General features: G+C 47.8%; 2 protein-coding genes across 2 annotated transcripts in view; both read left to right on the top strand.

The window, feature by feature from the left end:
- The window catches only part of NRSN2 (neurensin 2), a 99,469-nt gene that overhangs the window by 5,434 nt on the left and 74,120 nt on the right, over positions 1–19,915 (top strand). The gene's annotated exons all lie outside the window — the stretch shown is intronic.
- SOX12 (SRY-box transcription factor 12) lies at positions 1,676–10,404 on the top strand. Its single transcript, XM_069243327.1, has one exon. The coding sequence runs from the start codon at positions 2,792–2,794 to the stop codon at positions 3,764–3,766; it is 975 nt and encodes a 324-aa protein (XP_069099428.1). The 5' UTR covers positions 1,676–2,791; the 3' UTR covers positions 3,767–10,404.

The raw sequence follows: 19,915 nt of genomic DNA, 5'->3' as shown, positions 1-19,915 counted from the left end.
TCAACGCCGAGATGGCCAAACTTTGGCACCCGACTTATTGTCTTTGCCAATGCATATTAATAGGTGCAGCAATATTGAATACATTTGTATTTGCCTGGACTTTTAGTTCTGCTTCGGTTTTGAGCTCGCTGTAATGGCCCATCACCTGCTTTGGAGATAGGTTTGTGATTGGCAAAGCTTTCGAAAGTCAGAGTCAAGAGGACTTCAGAAGCCACATTAGATTGTATGAGTAACTAGCAGAGCCCCATTTACAAGGGTGTTTTTACCCATGTACCCCCTTCACCTATCCCTTTCTAGGAGAAGGGCCAGGAAAGCCCTTGTCCCTTTCCAGGCTAGAGTCAGCACTCTATAATCCACACTTGCCGCCTCCGAGCAGACTGTCTGCAGATGTTAACCATAAGTGTCCAGTGACCACAGTTAGTGATCTGACCTGGCCTCTGCATGTCCAGTCCCTCGGTAGCAGGCCTCTCAGCACCCAGCATTGCTCTAGTCCCTTTCCATGCACTGTGTCAGCATATTCCCTGCTGACCATGAACTTCCAGTGTAATATGCATCCTCTCGCCCTCTCTGCGCTCTCTGTGCCCAGTGTTAGCTCTGTACCTGCCCTCTCTGACCTTCCCCAGTCCAACCATCCTGTTGTCACCGGATTGTGACGCTTCAAGACCAGTCTCAGCTCCCTGTGACCCCCACTGCCCACGCCTCCACCCGGACCCTGCCTGCCTAGTGCCAGCAGAATGCTGCATTACCACTATGATGGTGCAGTACTCCCTGTGTGCTTAATGCCAGCAGCTTCTAAAGCTTCTCATGCGTTGCATGCCCGGTGGCAGCATCCACAACCCCTTCTGCCCTCTCTGCTCACATCCCAAATGTCAGCACCCCTAACTCCTTCTTACCTGCCCTCTTATGCCCATTTTATCATTATACCTCTGCTCCCCACATGTCCAGTGCCAACTGGAGCATTTTGCAGAGGTATCGCCAATCACAGCGCCTCCTAAACGGTGCTTTAAATGTAAATCTAGAGGGGCAGGTACTCATTCTTAAAAGTACCTGTTTGCGCCTGAGAAGTGCAGGTACTCAACAATTAAATGTATTGTAGCAGTGGTGATAAGGGCCGGCGCTCTCCCATTTCAGAATAAAGAATTGCAGGCCCTCAGTACCGGATAGTACCTGCACATTTAAAGCACTGCTCCTAAACTCTTCTCTGCATGCCGTGTGCCCGCCCTCTATGGCAATCTGTCCCCAGTGCCCAATGGCAGCAACACTAGACCGTGCCTGCTTGTCATCTCGATGCCCAGTGTCGGCACCTCCCAGTCTTACTCCATTCCTAGCGACAACCGCCCGCCGCCCCTACCCCAGACCCTCCCCACCTCCTGCAAGTGACAGTGCGCTCGGTCTCGCCGGGGATCCGAGGAGACGGGCTACACGGCGAGGAGAGAGGTTCGGATTCTCTCCAGCAACCCCTTCCTCGCCGGGAATCGATTGGCCGATGCAAATCCTGCTGGCTTGCCCCCATCCAATGAGGGGGTGAAGGAGGGGTCTCCCATTCAGAAGAATGGACGCTGGGGTGTTTACAATAAGTGGGCAGCGCCAGACTGGAGAGAGCGGGGAGTGAGGGAGCGTCTGGGGCGATTGAGGTAGGGGAGGGACAGACTGGCAGCGGGCGGGGTGCAGACGGAGGAGCCGGGGTAGGAGTTAAGGCGCGCTACCAGCGTGTGCAGCGCCAGACAGAGCCTGGTGCCCAGGACGCGAGGAGCCGAGCGATGCTGGGGCAACCTGGGACGCACAGCCACCCGCGGAAGACCCCGGCAATGCCAAGGTCATGCTAAGCCCAAGTTGAAATCTTCAGAAGTGCCTGCAAGAGACCGGCGGTGCCAAGCCCACGCTGGTGGAAACCGACAATGGGAGGTGGACTCTGGATGACCCCAGTGATGGAAAGTGGACACCGGAGGACTCCAGCAAAGGAAAGTGGCCGCTGAGAGACCCCATCAACGGAAAGCCTACACTGAAAGAACCAGGCGAGGCTTAGCCCATGCTGAAAAAAACAAAAGTGCCAAGTCGATGATGGAAAGTCGGTGATGCCATTGTCTCGTTGAAAGAGTTTGCAGATGTTAGTTCCATGCTCAAACTTCTCACCACTTCCCAGACGACATCGTGTGGTGGGGAAAGCCGTGCTTGCCTGTTTCCAAGATTCATCAACAAAAAAAACAGAATTAAGAGGGCGATTGGACCAGCTGCCAGTCTGCAGAGACAGTGCGGAGAGGCGTACTGGACCACACTCTAATGGTAGACTACAGACTGAAGTTGGTGCCCTGCAACACCACTGTCAATACTGATGAGCATCAAAGCCATTGCATCCCCTTGTCTATGCTTTCAAAGGTTCCCAGTGATAACTATATCCACGAGGCTCAAGAGATCCTGCCAGTTCGACTTCTAAACTTCAAAAGAATAATACAAAAGTCAAGTAAGTTAGCTCACTCAATGTCATCACCTGCTGCAGAGATCTGTGTGGGTAATCGGCAAGACATAGAGTTAAATGCTGCAAGTTTGGCTCAGTCTTTCAACTTTCCAGCTTCTCCATACCACTAATTTGGATAACAACACCTCTTGTTATTGGCATCAAGAAATATTCTGATTTTATTGTGCCCTAGAATGCAATTCTCATTCACAAGTGTTTAGAATTGAACACTGACCCAGGAGGCCTTCATACTGGTTAGCCAAGCATTGAGAACCCCCCAATAAGGGAATATTTAGGGATCTTCAGACTTCAGCATCTTCCATCCAGCAGCACAGAATGGTCCAACACAGGGAATCTGGGGATCCAACACCTGCATCAAAGATGGACATCCACCTCAGACCATCTAATAGGAAATCCTTGCTGCTAGATTCTTGTCGAGTAAAAGGAGAGCCTGGATGGTGCAAGACTCCCAGCGGGCACATCAAGCGTCCAATGAATGCCTTTATGGTGTGGTCTCAGATAGAGCGGCGGAAGATAATGGAGCAGTGGCCCGATGTCCACAACGCCGAGATCTCCAAGCGGCTGGGCCTTCGTTGGAAACTCCTTCCAGACTTAGACAAGATTCCTTTTATCAGGGAAGCAGAGAGGCTAAGGCTCAAGCACATGGCTGACTACCCAGATTACAAGTATAGGCCACGGAAGAAAGGCAAACCTGTGCCCAGCAAGGCCACAGACTCACTTCCCGCCCGGGTCAAGCCCTTCGTCTACAGACGGACCACCTCCTATAGTGCATTACCATCCTCAGAAACAGGTGACCACCCAGTGGTGTCTGGCTTTCCAGAGCAGGAGGAGCTGAGTGAAGTTCAAGCCACAGAAGTAATTTCTCAGGAATCTACAGAAACCTCTCCCAAGCACTGGGGTGGAAAAAGTGAAGGTGGTGCATCTCACCAGTTTCAAAGAAAAGACTCTTCAGTGCAGACCTGTTCAGCAGCTGTCCCTCGTTGTGGTTGGCCAGATGGGGATGGCTCAACCTCCCCTACCTCCAGCAGGTCGTGGGCATCTTCATTCACCTCGGATGATGACCAAGAACTCGGGGATGAACTTTCGGACCTCCTGCTGCCTGGGACACAGCCAGAGGCAGATACCTGCGGCCTCCTGGATTGTGAGTCCTTAGACAGAGACCTGGACCCATTCCCTGCCAGTGCTGGGTCCCACTTTGAATTCCCAGACTATTGTACTCCGGAGGTGACTGAGATGATAGCTGGAGACTGGCTGCTCTCGAGCATCCCCGACCTTGTTTTTACATATTGACTTTTCTGCCACAGGTAAACTTCCTATCCAATCAGGTTCCAGATACCATCTATTCAAAAACAGCAATTATCTACGCATTCTTGACATTTGAAAGCTGATAAGGTCCCCCGTATTCATATAAGGCATCCTGGATGTGCAGGCAGCCTTCCATTGACCTCTCCCGGATCCAAGACTGAACATAGCCGAAGCAGCGAGTGGAGATCAGTGTCTACACTGCTCCTACTCACATGGAAATCTGCTGTGCAGAACTTGTGTTCGATTGAGCTCTGAATGTACATCCTTTCCAAATAGTGTACATATCTATGACCTTAGTTAGATACTTGACCATCACAAACCCCGAAGATTAGTTGCATATTGATGCTGTTCTTCAGCACACAAAGGCCAGTGAGTCCTTGGCATTGGGAAGCACTCCCCCCTCCTATCCCCACTCCACCTCTCTACTCAGCCTTAGGTTTTCAGATCCCAGAGGCAGGTTTCCCCAGCAGTGCCTGACTCCATACTTCCATCAGCCAGCACTCCTTCCCCACCAGTGCAATTCCTCAGCCTCTTTGGCACCAAGATGAACATGCCTTGGGCAGCTCTCTCCCTTTCCACCTCTCTGATGCGAAGTCTGTTTCCGACAGTTAATGTGAATTATCAGACCGCTCTTTTATGGGCTCAAGTGAGAAAAGATGACTTCTTGGCTGCCAGGTTCTTACATTCATTTATTTATGTACTCATGCATGCAAGTATGTATGCATTTATTTATTTGTTTGTTTATGTATTTAATTATTTATTTATGAATTTCCTGTTGTGTGAAGCACATTCCCACTGGGGTTTTTAGAATATGTATATCTTGGTTTCAGTCCTACCATTGCCTAGTTTTGCATTCAAATCAGCCAAAACTAACCCTCACGATGCTGTGATGTTATTTTGCATGCTTTGATAGGGGTTAGTTGCTTAGATATCCAACAACTTTTACAATAAGCACCTATTATCCAATCAAATAGAATTATAGCTCTCAAGGGATGACACAACCCATGTATTTTCTTCCATCGCACCTTATTTCTGCCTGCTCTCAACCAATGAATCTTAGAGATTACTTGACTGACAGTAGGCAGAGACTGACCACCACTGCATGCATGTGGCGCATGCAAGCTGCGTCTTCCTACGTCCACATGCTCTGAGCCTGACACGCCTTCTACTACACACTTCTGCTGTAGTAAATCCTCGTGCTAACAGGCAGCCAATGGGCGTGTGTGGAAGGCACCAATGGGCACTCTCTCTGCTACGCAGGCGTGCCTCCACTCAGGCATCAGTGCTGAATAGACATTGACTGGGTGATTCTGGCAGGGAGGGGTGCTGTCAGATCTTTCTTCTAGTGCCCAGGAGGGCTGCTGTATCTCCATCGTACTGCACAGGGATGCTCCTGGGTCTCTTGGTAGATGTGTTGGCTCTACTGTACTTCTGCATGGAGGAGTTTCATCTCCTCTGGTACCGCATGGAGACGCTCTGGTATCTCTCTTGTATTGCTTCGGTGTTCTAAGATATCTTGTAATTCAATATAGCGGTGATTGGGTCTCTTGGCACAATGGGGGGACCATGTTGGTTCTCCTCCAGATCTACCTGGACTGGCCATTTGATTTCCTCCAACACTGAAAGAAGTGCGCATGGATCTCCTCTGCACTGCATGGGGTGCTATTGGAGTTCCTTGGTGTTCCATGGTGCGCTGTTAGGTCTACTAGGTAGGCCTGGAAGTTATGGCACTTCTCAATTATTGAAAAAGGGAGTGTTCTTAAATCTCCCTGGTACTTCACTGTGGTCCGTAGAATATCATTTGGTGAAATAAGGGGTGTTGGAGATATCATTTGGTACAGCAAGGAGGTGGGACTCTTCTCTCAGACACTAATGGGATGCTTCCAGGCTCTGCACTTACTCAACATGGTCAAAGCAGTGCAGAGTGGCCACAGCTCTAAGCATATTCTAAACTCAGGAAAATCGCTCTCTTCCAGGTACTTCAGAGCACATCACGAAGTCCCCAAAGAAAACAAAACTCAGGAAATGTCTTAATTGTTTCAGTTCCCAAAATCTGCCCTCCTAGAGATCAGAAGGCCAACCCCTGACTACCGTAGCTACATCTGTGTCAGGGTACAATGCCTCGGGTTGGAGTAGGCGCTGACCTCCGGGGCCTGTTCTGGAAGGCTTAAGGAGAACAGGGTATGTTGTGCCCGGAGTGCGATCACACGGCCAACACCAGCAGCAGAATGTGGCCGACACCAGCAGCATGTCACGGCTTTTATGGACTGCTGGGCAGCTAGACTCCTGAAAGCTATCCGTGACCTCTGCTCCTTGGTAAGCAGCAGCACCCCTCATAAACCTGAGCAGTAGCCTCCAATCCACAAGAACCCAGCAGCCAAAGACACCTGCTGCAGCAGTGGAGACCCTAGCATGTACACCTCAGCTGGGTTCCCATCTCGCGCTCCGAGTGACATCATCCTTGTGCTGAATCTCTGGGATTCGGGTCTCGTGCAGGTCGCCAGGCCAGTGGCTGGGCGCGGCCACCACAGGGCTGACGCTGAAAAGTTTGACTGAAGTTATCAGGCTGCGGGTCCTCTGACCCTCCGGCCTGCGTGCAGCCTCCTGTGGCCTGCAGACCTAACATCTGGAGCGGGACTCCGCACAGGGCTGCAGGTATGGGGAGCCCCCTGTGCTGTCCGGGCCGTTACATAATCGATGCCACTGGCATCACCGTGGCCAAAAACCTCTCCATAGGTGAGGCCTCCTCTAATGTACCTTGTTTTAGTGTCCTCGTGCGGCCTCGCCGTGCCCTCCTGTGGGGTTCTTGTAAGGGGTGATATGGGGTGAATGTAATTGTTACAGAAGAGCTGCCTGGCAAGAAAGAGACGGCGAGACGCGGAGAGATGCGGGTGGGGGAGCACGGGGGAGGAGGGGAGGCTGAGGGAGGGGGCGGTGATGGAAATGTAGCCCGGTGAAAAGGGAGAGACAGCACGTACTCGTGTCAAGGAACGGTCTGTACAGATTTCAGGGATACAGATGCCTGGGGGTGGGGGGCAGAGGGTCAGAGCCTGGGCGTGATGCTAATATGGCTGTGCAGGGAGCTGGCTTCAATCTCGTTCTGCACCGTCTCCTCTCCTCTCCCGCCATCAATTACAGGGTCTCTCCCCGCCCTCTCCGCGTCCTTCCGTCTCGCATCTCCTTCCCTCTGCCCCCACGTACCACCGGCTCTCTGCTATTTTCACCCAGCCCTGCCTGCCATATACGTGCGAACCCGCCACAAATTTGGCGCATAATTAATCCCGCAGGAAGAGATGCTCTACAATGCGCAGGGAATGGTGAGTCTGGGCGCTCGAGGTTGGGGAGCCCCTCAGTGGATAAAAGTTGCCCTCTACAGAGCGGGCGGGGTTGTGTCCCGGCGGGGTGTTTAGGTCCGTGCCCCTGGATACGATCCTGAAAGGGCGAAAGAGATCCACAGCGTGGGATCCTGCCTCCTGCAGGCTGAGAGGGGCGCTGGCCGATTTTAGGGTCACCCCGCGTTTACATTAGGGAGGTGGCGGCAAGGCGGGGGTGATCTAAGGACGGGGAGAAAATGCCGCAGGGTGGATGTCAGTCCTGAATGCACTGCCAGCTTGGCGCTAGGCGCGGGGGCGGACAGCACGAGGAGCGGGCGCTTTTCATGTTATGTAACCGGGTAACCCCTCCTCGTCTGCCTGCACAGTGAGCGAACAGTCACCCGTCCACGCGCAGACTGAAGGAGCCTTCTCCCAGCACACGCTCCCCATCCTCCACCCCCCGAAACTGGCACGAACTGACCATGCCCTCACCTCAGTTTGCATTAACAGACCGAACTGCCTGACACAAGCACAGACTGAGGAACGCTTACCCCACCATGGAATAAGCACCCCCAGGGCCGGACTGGCCATATCGGGGGTCAGGAGGCAAGGGGGGCGATTTTCACCTATCGGGGTCGCTCTCATTAAAGTCTTGGACGCGACACGGTAATTTCAGAAGCCAAGTGCAATGGAAATAGAAGCCTCCGCGCAGCCCAGGAGAGCTGCCTGAGACTGACTATGCAGTGAGGGGACTAGTCCGACAAATGTGCCTGGGCTGCTTTTGGCTCTCAGCCAGGCCCTCAGCACCTCTCCCCTAGACCATCAGAGTGAGGGAGCGCCTTTCTGTGCCTAGACTAAGCTAGCCAGCCCCCCGATACCGACTGGCAGAAGTTATACTTCTCGAAATCAGCATAAGCAAGCCGGCGTCTTCTCTCTCCCTGACACTAACAGGCTGTGACTGAGCTCCTCTCCCTCATACCAGGACATACTGAGTGAGCCTTCTTCCGGGACCAGGACAAACTGAGTGAGCGCTCTCCCTGCCACAAGAGCATGCTGAGGGAACTCTCTCCTGACACCAGACCAGAATGAGTGAGCCCTCTCCCCGACACCAGAAGAGACTGAGTAAGCCTCTGGCCCTTACACCGGTACCGACTGCATAAGCTATTTCCCTGACACCAAGCCACCAGGTGGCCTAATGTCACGTGAACACACATTATTCCAGTTCGTGCCTTTCACCCAATGGACCTTCACACTTTGGGACTTGTAGTCTAGGGTGTTGTAAGTCTGGACTTAAAATCCCAGCATTCAAAGGTCTGTTGGATAAGAGGCTAGGGCTGGCTGAAGAAGTCACACATGACATGGAGCCACTTGGCAACTGTGCAGACACCTCTAGACTGAAGGAGCCCCCTTTACCTGCCACAGAGAAGACTGAGCCATTGTAGACTGATGATAAATGGCTGAGGGAGCTCCTCTCCTTGACACCAGCACAAACCGAGGGAGTGCCTCTCACTTACACTCGCTGTCTGAGGGAGTTCCAGTCTGCCTGACACGAGCACAGACTGAGCCCTTCCACTCCTCAGATACCAGCAAAGACTGAATGGGGAATCTGTCTCGGTCTGAAGTATCGATTATCTGTTAAAAGAGCGTGGGTGCGTTTAGGCCCACAAAATGTACACTGCTATATACTGTGAATGAAATGTGGGTATATGTTAAATACATATACATATATTTACAATTTTAGAGCACAACACCCAATAGAGACATTTTGGAAGGTGGCCCAAAGCACATAGAAGGGTGTGCTGGGTGTAGTTGGACTTTTTGCTGCACCATCCTAGTGGAAATACAAGTTGGCCAAAAATACAATACCTAGTTGGTAGCAAATGGGTTTTTGGATGTACTGGAATGATTCCCACCTGTGGGAAATTCTCTTTCCAACTGGAATCAGTGGCGTTTGCTTCCAGCACTTCACTCTCTCCTGTTCACAGGTATCAGTTACAGGGATGGGGCGAGGCGGTGGCTGTCGCTCCTGTTTTTTATAGTGATGGATCATCCACCAGGAATGACGAGGAGGCAGGCAGCACATGGATTAGGGCTACTTGGTTGATAACTAAGAATGCTGGGTACCAGGAGTGCCCTCTCAAACATTATCTTTGGAGCTGGGGCTATTGTGTGGTTGGTGAGATGCAGAAAATCCTTGTTGCAGGGGGGAGGCCCTTCTACAGCTGCATGCGCTTCCAAAACAGAAGAGACTCTCTCCATCAGGCATCCACCAAAGTAGGCAAGGTTTGATTTTGGGTCTTCTTCTGGTGGCTCCTTAGTCAGCAACACCAGGTCCTCTCACACCAGCTTGTCTCCAGATCTAACTATTCTTGCAAATGAGCTGAGAAGCAAAGGGTAGTCGGATAAGATGAGGACATGGACGGGAAAAGTAAGCAATTCTCAGGGCCTATAATGCACAAATAAATGCCAAATTACAGTTACAAATTAATGGCAGGGAAGGTTCAGCCCTCTTGGAGGATGCAAAGGGTGTTACACACAGACGAATGACAGTCTGTTCTGTCGGTCTTGCCTCCCAAAACTCTTCCATAAAGCACAGGTCTTACTCAGGAACCACAAATTCACCACTTCAGCCATAACAGCCCCTCTTGGGGCTCCACGATGACAGGGAATGTACTTGTGGACCTTTCAGTAATCAAAACTGCTGTGAGCTCTTTGTGACATGGTTTGTACTTGGAGTTCCTGGGTGGCATAGGCTGAACCACGCCTGTCACTTAATGGACTTCTCAGGACCCTCTGTGAATTCTGCTCCATGTCCCCAAAGACGAAGGTCCCTTCTTGATCTCAGTGACATAGCTTCTACCTTAGGTCCTCCGTAATGGGGACAACCCTGGGCCATCCAGTGATATCACTTCTACTCTGGGCTCTTAGTGACGCTGTTTCTGCAACAAACACTTCATGATGAAAGGTACTTAAAGCCCTCGATGAATGCTGTCCTAAGCACTATAACTGCCCAGAGAAACTCATACCTCACCCGATTACAGATTTTTAGTTGTTTGCAGAGGGTCTCAGCTCAAGCCCTTCCTTCTTAGAGCAGCTTGTGCTCACGTGCTGTGATGTGTTGTGACAGTGTCTTGAAGTACTTCTGTAAGTGAGTCACTGGTACCAGACAGAGCTGGTGAATCCAATATGGAGAATATATGCACTTTATTAATGTGGACATTGTGTTCCCAACGTGATGGCAGGTACTGCACCTTCTTCTTTCACAAAGTGTTAATGTTGATAAACTCGTAAATAAATCGAATTCTTGCACAAAACATTTCTTGCTTACTCTTATCTGGTGCTGCTTCAAACTCTGTACACTTTTTCATACTTCCACAGTACACAAGTGAGTCTAGAGCCCCATCTCATAGACCTACACTGGCTACCAGCATCAAAGAGGATCACCTTCAAACTCCTCACCCACGCACACAAAGCCCTCCACAACACAGGTCCAGCCTATCTCAATGACAGACTCACCTTCCACACCCCCACCCGCAATCTTTGCTCCGCCAGCTTCGCCCTCGCCTCCATCCGCCGCACCACCGCCGGAGGAAGATCCTTCTCTCACCTAGCCGCCAAGACCTGGAACTCCCTACCGCTCCACCTTTGCCAGACCCAAGACCTCTTGACATTCAGGAAACGCTTCAAGACATGGCTTTATGACCAGTAGCTCCACCATGACAATGTGTTTACAATAACTTATGACCTAAAAACCCCTGCTGCAGAGTTCTTTGTGTGTCCAAATTTCAGGCAGTGATACAAAATTAAAGACAACTTTTGTGATTAATGGTCCTGCTAGAGAGAGGGAGTGTTGCCTAGTGGCAGTTTTGACTCTCCATAAAGTAGTGCAGAAGGTTACTATGTCTGCTGCAAAGAACACAAAATGCAGATCACAGATCTGTATTTTACTTGGATAGCTGAGTGGATTACTGCCTTTGTCACAGAACTGTCATCAAAGAGTTGCATGCAATCTTCATAAAGAGGCTAGGACATTATGGCCCTCATTATGACTCTGGCGGTCTTCCATGAAGACTGCAAAAGCTGCAGGCGCCAGGAGACCGTCAGTGCTGGCGGTCTCCCGCCCACCATATTACAGGTACTGCCGAATTTCAGCCACACTTAGTGCGGAAATCCAGCAGTAGCCGTGCTGGTGGGCAGAGGCGCTCTGGCAGTTCCACCACCAGCCCGCCCTACCAGTAGGACACCACCCACCATATTATGGGCCATAATACGGCCTGGCGGTGTCCTGCTGGCGGGCGCTGCTGGCAGTGAAAGCACCCCTTCCCATTCCCTGCCGGATGACCTTCTCCCCAGAGCAGATCATCCCACATGGGAGGATGATGGGGGGTGTTGTGTGTGCGTGTGTCAGGGTGTGGTGTCTGCGTGTGTGCATGAATGTGTGTATGCGTGGTTGTATGCAGGTCTGAATGTTGAAGTGAGTGCATGTCTGCATGTAAGTGTGTATGTATGTCAGTATGTGTGTTTGGATGGGTGTGAGTATGCGTGCTTGAATGGGCGTGAGTATGCATGCTTGTATGCATGTTTGAATGTTGTGAATGCATGTATGGATGCGTCTGAATGCGTGTATGAATGTTATTGTGAATGCGTGCACAGATGCGTGTCTGAATGCATGGATGAATGTTGTGAATGCATGTATGAATGCTTGTCTGAATGTTTGTATGAATGTTGTTGTGAATGCATGTATGGATGTATGTCTGAATCGTGTATGAATGTTGTTGTATGAGTGGATGCATGTATGTAAGTGTAGGTGAATGGGCCTATGCGTGGTGCGTATGGGTGTTTGTGTGCATGTATGCGGGGAGAAGGGCACTGTGGCTCAAGGGGGAGTGGGAGGTCTAGTGCTTGCTAGGGGAGTGAGGGGGGGGGTCTAGTGCTTGCTTGGGGGTGGGGGAGCCGTCTACCGGTGACAGGGAAGAAATTCCCTGTCAGCGGAAGCCTTTCCGCTATGATGTTCGTGGCGGTGCTACCGCTGCGAAAACCATGGTGGAAGCCGGCTCCTAATACCACTGGCGGTCTTCTGTGGACCGCCAAGTCGGAGATGATCATCTCCGGCCCGGCGGTTCTAACCTCCATGGCGGTATGATTGGAGATGTGGCAGGATGGCAGAGGCGTACCCGCCACACTCATAATGTGTCAGTCTGCACCACCAGCCTGTTGGTGGTGAGACTGCCACATTTACCCTGGCGGTCAAAATGACCACCTATGTTTTTATTCCCAGTGTTTCATTATCTATTCCTAATGTTGTTAAAAAGGGTTTGTTTGGGTAGATATACTTTCTTATTATTAAAGCCAACCTTTACTAGCGCTTTAAAATGAATTAACTGTATGTGGAAGAAGGTCTATGGAGAGATAAGGGACACTTCTGCCTAGTGGTAGTGAGAGAATCTGAGGAGGAGGTCATGGGGATCACCAAAAATGGTTGTTACACAGAGCGCCACCTGAGCTAAAGCCAGCCCTGGTTGTGAGGTGGGGCAGGAATCCAAACAGGAATAGACCCATTGGCCAACTGTTGAGAGAATGACTAAGGTTGAACATATATGCACAGAAAAGAAAAAAGAGGAATTGTAATACTCTTAACACATCGAAGAATATCACATAGGCAAAATGCAAGGGATTTGTTTTTAAATGCCCTCACCCACAAGTAGTGGCATGCTTCATCACTGGCCCTGTTGCAACATCCCCGCACAGACCAATGTCAGGGATGGAGCAAAGGGTATTAAGGGAAGACAATACACACACAAATAAAGGGATATACTCTGCAGAACAATAAATGACAAAAATTACCTCATGGGTGTCCTATGCACACTATATTATTTGGCTCCTTAGATTGGGTTAAAATGGGGATATTAGTGCCCCTTTATCCTTCCTATCTGCTCCTTTGCCAACATGTTTTGGCCACTCTCAGAAGCCAAACTGGGTCCTTCAGCCTTCCCCAGGATTAAAGACCACACTTATTTGTCTTCCCCTTGTCTCCAGTCTTTGATTAGGGGATGGGGATGCAGTTATCCAACATATGACTGTAAAACAAACAAGGTAGTGGCTCTGCATATGGTTCACACCTCCTTATGTGTACACATCGATGTATTATTTATATAATGAGCTTGTTCAAGCCAAGGGTGTCCATCAGTACTAGCACCTAGCCACTACAGGTACAAAATTAGTTGGTGAAAACACCAGCCAACAACATGTGAAGAATATGTACCGGGGCACACCCAAAAAGTCCAAGAAGTCCAAACTTTTCTATGATTGCAGGTCAGTGCGTGAAACGAGTATAAGGTACATCAAAAGGATTTTATTCATCCGTTGGCAAGAGATTCAAATCAAGGCAACGGTAAGTTCAATGGCAACAACAGCCAAACAGCCGACACGTGTTTCGTCCAAAAGACTTTTTCAAGGCATCAATGAGAGGCATGAACCAATACTGTAAAGACTTTATCGGGTATCCTGTGTTCTGGACATCCCACCAAGTCCAAAGTCTGTCATGTATACAAAAAGCGTAAAATGCGCACCGAATCAAGTGGAGCACATTTTACGCTTTTTGTATACATGAACTAAAACTAAATTAAGCAGCACGTTTAGGGAAGAAGAGCTCATGACGTCTACAACAGAATTCAAAACAAAACAAAACATCAACTCCCTTATTGTTTATTGCTTGTCACAAAACACACAGAAACACAATAACAGAATGGAACTTCACATAAATCAAAAATAACAGATTTTATAGGTTTACAGCTCACTATTCAAGAATACTCCTACCTAAATTGCCATATTAATTGAATACAATATACACTAGAACATTATTTGTGGGCCTCTTCTGTGTGCAGACAATCGTTTCATAAATAACAGTTAGGAAACACCACAACAGCAACCAATAACCTTGGATTCTGGATCAGCGTGCTGCCCAGTGTAAAGCACTTCAACGCCTCGCCAAGGGTAGTAACCCTTATAGAAATTCAATTACAATGCCTTTGTCACTTCCAACCTTGAGAAGCATGCTGAAACTTGGGATAAAACCGTGCATCAGGCTCTCTCTTTCATCCACCTGGCCCAAACAAAAGTCTCATCCATCCAAAGAAAGATGCACAGCGTCCAATTCACTGCCAGTGCACATTGAAAGAAGCATTAGGTCATTGGATGACGTCAATCTGCAAGTGTACAATGGACCTCTCTGGGAAGGATGAGCCATTAATGAATTGTTTACACCTTTACCATTATGGTATGCCTGATATGTATGTAGAACGAGAAAATTATTGTTAACCCAGATAAGCGAATTGAGGAGCAAATCAATGAGTATTAGGATCAAGAATTGTTCTATATTTGCTTACATATGCAGTGCCTTGAAGTGAACTATTTCACAACCCCTTGATCTCCAAAATGTGTCTTGATTCAGGAGGCATAGATATTTTCAACAACACATATTCTCACTTTCATGTGAATGTTCCGGTGGCATGGAAAAATAATGCACATTTGGCATAAGAGGTTCATGGCTGATAGAATCACAGAGTAATGCTGCAACCAGGTGACAAGGCTCCATTCTTAGCAGTGTAACCAGCAAAATCAACCATCCTGAAATGATTGCTGGCCATCACATTTTACTACAGCTACTTATTTCTGGATTTGCACATCATTCAGCAATTGTTTTTAACATAGATGCTAATTGTGATTGATGTCGCTGCAGACAAGAGGTAGTCCTGTTGTAATGTAATGTGGCACAATAAATACATACTTAGAATCGTTGAAGATGTTCCTGAGCTACAACACAGGCTCTGTAAGGATAACATGCTCAGTCAATTGGGCAGAGTAAATGTGAGGAAGGTTTTCCACTACTTCAGTTTGCATGTACACCTCATAATCTGCCACCAGTTTTCAGTCATTATTTGTGAGGCAAGACCCATCAACTTAAAACACAATATCATAGTTTATGATTGGCTTATCTTTAAGGTCAATTTGGGGCTTAGTGAGACGGGCAGATGTTATCAGTCATATGCGGTTCACCCTCTTGGGAGGTGGGAAATAATGAGGCAGGATTCAACACAGGTCATCTTTCATGTGTGTTAAGTGAAGTAAACAAAATCAATATTTCATATTTTGACAGTCTTAACTTTGATAGGTGTTATTTTTTAGTTGTGGGCAAAAGTGCTACAACAGCTATTTAAAGTGGGAATACCTGCACAATATATTCAAACACTTCAACCGACTGGAAGGTATCTGCCTCCAAATGTAAACATGTAGATATACCATCTGCAGTAAGATCCAATGCTGAGAACCACTAAGCAATGGTGTTTTTTTTATCTCTTTCAGTTATTTTTTGAATATATAGAACTATTGTTGGATAACAGTGAATTTCAGGGATTTTGTTCACTAGGGGTTCTGAGTGACATCAAATAGACATCAAGAGCAAAGTTCAAATGTCTAGCCTATAATAAGATCCCTGAGGTGAAAAACATCCCCATAATTCACTTTACCCATCTATAATTTATGACCCCCAAAATCATCTGCCCCTGCTTTGAACAGCTACGCAGTGACAGAGGAGTAACGGGGTAGGCATATATATCATGGCCTCTGTTATGTATCCCTGTTTAAAAAGTTTTAAAAAACTTACTGTTAACCTTCAACAAACCCTACCACCTTTCCTGCCTTCCTTTCCCTTCCTCCAGCTGTGATTTCTGTTTTCAGTTAAAGCAGACAAGCAATGCTGTGCGGACAGGCTCTCACGGAGGCCTGCCAGCTTTGCCTGGAAGGTCTTTATGACATCGCAACAGTGGGTAACCAGTTTAGTTATCTACTATTGCTATGTCATAGCAGTGGGATATGAGATTCAGACACTGAAATAAACAATTGAGGCTCTCCATGAGAGCCATACATAACTATTAAGTAAACCTAATGTAGGGGCCAAAGAAAAAATGGTCTTCAAAGAGCAAAACCATTCTCTGCTTCCCTGGACCTTGGATAAGACTCAATCAAGTCTCTTTTGATCAGCTCCTGTGAGGGTTTACAATATCAGCATAATCTAAAATCCAGTGTGGACAGTAAGCAGCTCTTCCTAAAATGAATCAGTGACACGGTAGGAGGAAAAGGCACTCTAAGAATAGTTTGAATCCTGTCTCCAACAGGTGTCTTCCTCCAGGTAAAATGCCATGACCTAAATAATGTACATGGGGGAGTAAAAAATGAAACCCAACAGGCTATTCATGTATTCCAACAGAACAATCGTGAAAACTGAACGAATCAAGGTTTTTTCTTGAGATCTCAGAAGCAGATGGAGGGTGATTCTGTATAGTCAATGGGAAGTCTTGTTCGAGTAATCTGCTTCTTTTTGAGTTGTTAAAAACAAATACAAATTGGCAATCAGTGTGAACTGGTTGGAAAAGTCAGTAGAACACCAATCAGATACACTGAAATAGGAAGTAATAGGTGGTATACAAGACCCATTGGTTACAGAAGGGAAACTGGGGAACACAAAAAAATTCAGTGCTCGGTACGTTTGTTCAAGGTGATATATATAGATTTGCCGGCTTCTTGATGGTAAGATACAACTGCTGCAAATGCTAGTTGTGAGCACAAGAATATCTTGATCTAACAGTGCAGATATAATGGGTCAATTTGCTTCTTTAGAATCTCAGAAGGAAGATGAAGATGCTTTTTCAAAGACTACATGTGAATCTTAACAGGGTCATGGTGACAGTACACTAGCATGTTGGGATAAAAGGGAAATGGGAATCTGTTTTAAACAAGTTGAGAACTTCTCTGAAGAGGCTGAAGTTGTGGTTGTAACAGAGTGAGGGTCTTGGCACAGTCCCACAGGCATAACCAAATAAATACCAACAGGTGCATAATACACCATAAAACTCAATTTACACTATGCCTCAGAAACATCCCCAGCACAGAAGAAAAACAACACTGGTACACGCAAAACTGCAGACCTACACTTAACCCCTTCGCTGCCAGGCCTTTCCCCCCTCCTGTGCCAGGCCTTTTTTTGGCTATTTGGGGCAGTTCGCGCTTAGGCCCTCATAACGTTTTGTCCACATAAGCTAGCCAAGCCAAATTTGCGTCCTTGTTTTCCAACATCCTAGGGATTCTAGAGGTACCCAAACTTTGTGGGTTCCCCTGAAGGAGGCCAAGAAACTAGCCAAAATACAGTGAAAATTTCGTTTTTAAAAAAACAATGGGAAAAAAGGGGCTGCAGAAGAAGGCTTGTGGTTTTTTCTCTGAAAATGGCATCAACAAAGGGTTTGCGGTGCTAAAATCACCAGCTTCCCAGCTTTTAGGAACAGGCAGACTTGAATCAGAAAACCCAATTTTTTAACACAATTTTTGCATTTTACTGGGACATACCCCATTTTTAAGATTTTATGTGCTTTCAGCCTACTTCCAGTCAGTGACAGAAATGGACATGAAACCAATCCTGGATCCCAGAAACCTAAACATTTCTAAAAGGTAGACAAAATTCTGAATTCAGCAAGGGGTAATTTGTGTAGATCCTACAAGGGTTTCCTACAGAAAATAACAACTGAAAAAAAAGTATTGAAATTGAGGTGAAAAAAACCGCAATTTTTCTCTACGTTTTACTCTATAACTTTTTCCTGCAATGTCAGATGTTTTAAAGCAATGTACCGTTACATCTGCTGGACTCTTCTGGTTGCGGGGATATATAGGGCTTGTAGGTTCATCAAGAACCCTAGGTACCCAGAGCCAATAAATGAGCTGCACCCTGCAGTGGGTTTTCATTCTATGCTGGGTATACAGCAATTCATTTGCTGAAATATAAAGAGTGAAAAATAGCTATCAAGAAAACCTTTGTATTTCCAAAATGGACACAAGATAAGGTGTTGAGGAGCAGTGGTTATTTGCACATCTCTGAATTCCGGGGTGCCCATGCTAGCATGTGAATTACAGGGCATTTCTCAAATAGACGTCTTTTTTACACACTCTCTTATATTTGGAAGGAAAAAATGTAGAGAAAGACAGGGGGTAATAACACTTGTTTTGCTATTCTATGTTCCCCCAAGTCTCCCGATAACATTGATACCTCACTTGTGTGGGTAGGCCTAGCGCCCGCGACAGGAAATGCCCCAAAACACAACGTGGACACATCCCATTTTTTGACAGAAAACAGAGGTGTTTTTTGCAAAGTGCCTACCTGTAGATTATGGCCTCTAGCTCAGCCGGCACCTAGGGAAACATACCAAACCTGTGCATTTTTTAAAACTAGAGACCTAGGGGAATCCAAGATGGGGTGACTTGTGGGGCTCTGACCAGGTTCTGTTACCCAGAATCCTTTGCAAACCTCAAAATTTGGCTAAAAAAACACATTTTCCTCACATTTCGGTGACAGAAAGTTCTGGAATCTGAGAGGAGCCACAAATTTCCTTCCACCCAGCGTTCCCCCAAGTCTCCCGATAAAAATGATACCTCACTTGTGGGGGTGGGCCAGGTGCCTGCAACAGAATAAGGCCAAAAACTTGTAGAGATAGAGGGGATAGCACAGCGAGTTGATAAGGACATATTCTTCTTTTATACATCTTTAGGCTGACTCTGCTTTGGGGACCCACACAAGTGAGGTGGCATTTTACTTGGGAGACTGAGGGGAATGCTGGGGAGTAGGAATTTTGTGCTGGAGCGGTTATCGTACAAACGAAAGTCAGGAAAATATACTTTTTTAAGCAAATTTTGAGGTTTGCAGAGGAGTCTGGGTAAGAAAATGTTGGGGGATCCACGCATGCCACACCTCCCTGGACTCACTGGGGTGTCTAGTTTTAAAAAATGCCTGGGTTTGGTAGGTTTCCCTAGATGAAGGCCGCACCCTGGACCAAAAACATAGGTGCCCCATCCCCCCCAAACACAAGTAGTTTTGTAATATATCATTTTGATGTGTCCACATACGTCTGTGATGTGCCAAACTCTAAAATTGTTGAAAGAAACGCACTTAGGTTATGTGAAAAAGACCCCTCACCCACCAACCAAGTTGGTGGCATGCTTCATCATCGGGGTGCCACCTGAGACACCTAGCGTGTCTCAAGTGTGCTGCGACGCCTGATTACAGCAGAGCAGGTTTTGTCATTTGTACCACACATACTGGTTGGATTTGGCACGAGGGTGAGTGATGGTTCAGTAGATCAAATTTTATTAACAAGAGATTTCACAAAAGTGAAATGCACTGGTAATAACTGAAAGGCCAAAAAACTGAACTAATGACTCACAGCTCGTGAGCTGTAAAGCCACGGCAAGGCACCAACCGCTTTACAGTCCATTCACACACCTTTCATACATGACATGCACAAGACCATTCACGCCGCCAGCCACGGGCCCAGCACATTACAACACTCGCATCGACAGACAGCGCCAGTCAAGGGCCCATCACTTTCATACGCCCACATGCCTGATACAGCAATCACACCAGCTGATGAGTGTCTGGACTGGCGTTTGGCTGGCACCGCTAGCCAAGCGCCATCCCACCCATACCGCCATCCAAACGCCACCCCAAGCACACCACCAGCCAAGCGCCACCCCACCCATACCGCCAGCCAAGCGCCACCCCAAGCACACCGCCAGCTAAGTGCCAACCCACCCATACTGCCAGCCAAGCGCCACCCCACCCATACCGACAGCCAAGCGCCACCCCAAGCACACCGCCAGCCAAGCGCCACCCCACCCATACTGCCAGCCAAGCGCCACCCCACGCACACCGCCATCACTTTTTTTCTGTTTATAAACAACAAAGAAACCACTAACTAATTATAAAATAAGTACAAAACTA

This window comes from Pleurodeles waltl, chromosome 7, assembly GCF_031143425.1.
Source record: "Pleurodeles waltl isolate 20211129_DDA chromosome 7, aPleWal1.hap1.20221129, whole genome shotgun sequence".
NCBI lineage: Eukaryota > Metazoa > Chordata > Amphibia > Caudata > Salamandridae > Pleurodeles > Pleurodeles waltl.
The sequence above is the reverse complement of the archived record's forward strand: the minus strand, read 5'-3'. Positions and strand labels throughout refer to the sequence as shown.

Excerpts from the sequence above, each read along its gene's own strand:
- SOX12 (XM_069243327.1), top strand. The coding sequence starts at position 2,792 with ATGGTCCAACACAGGGAATCTGGGGATCCAACACCTGCATCAAAGATG.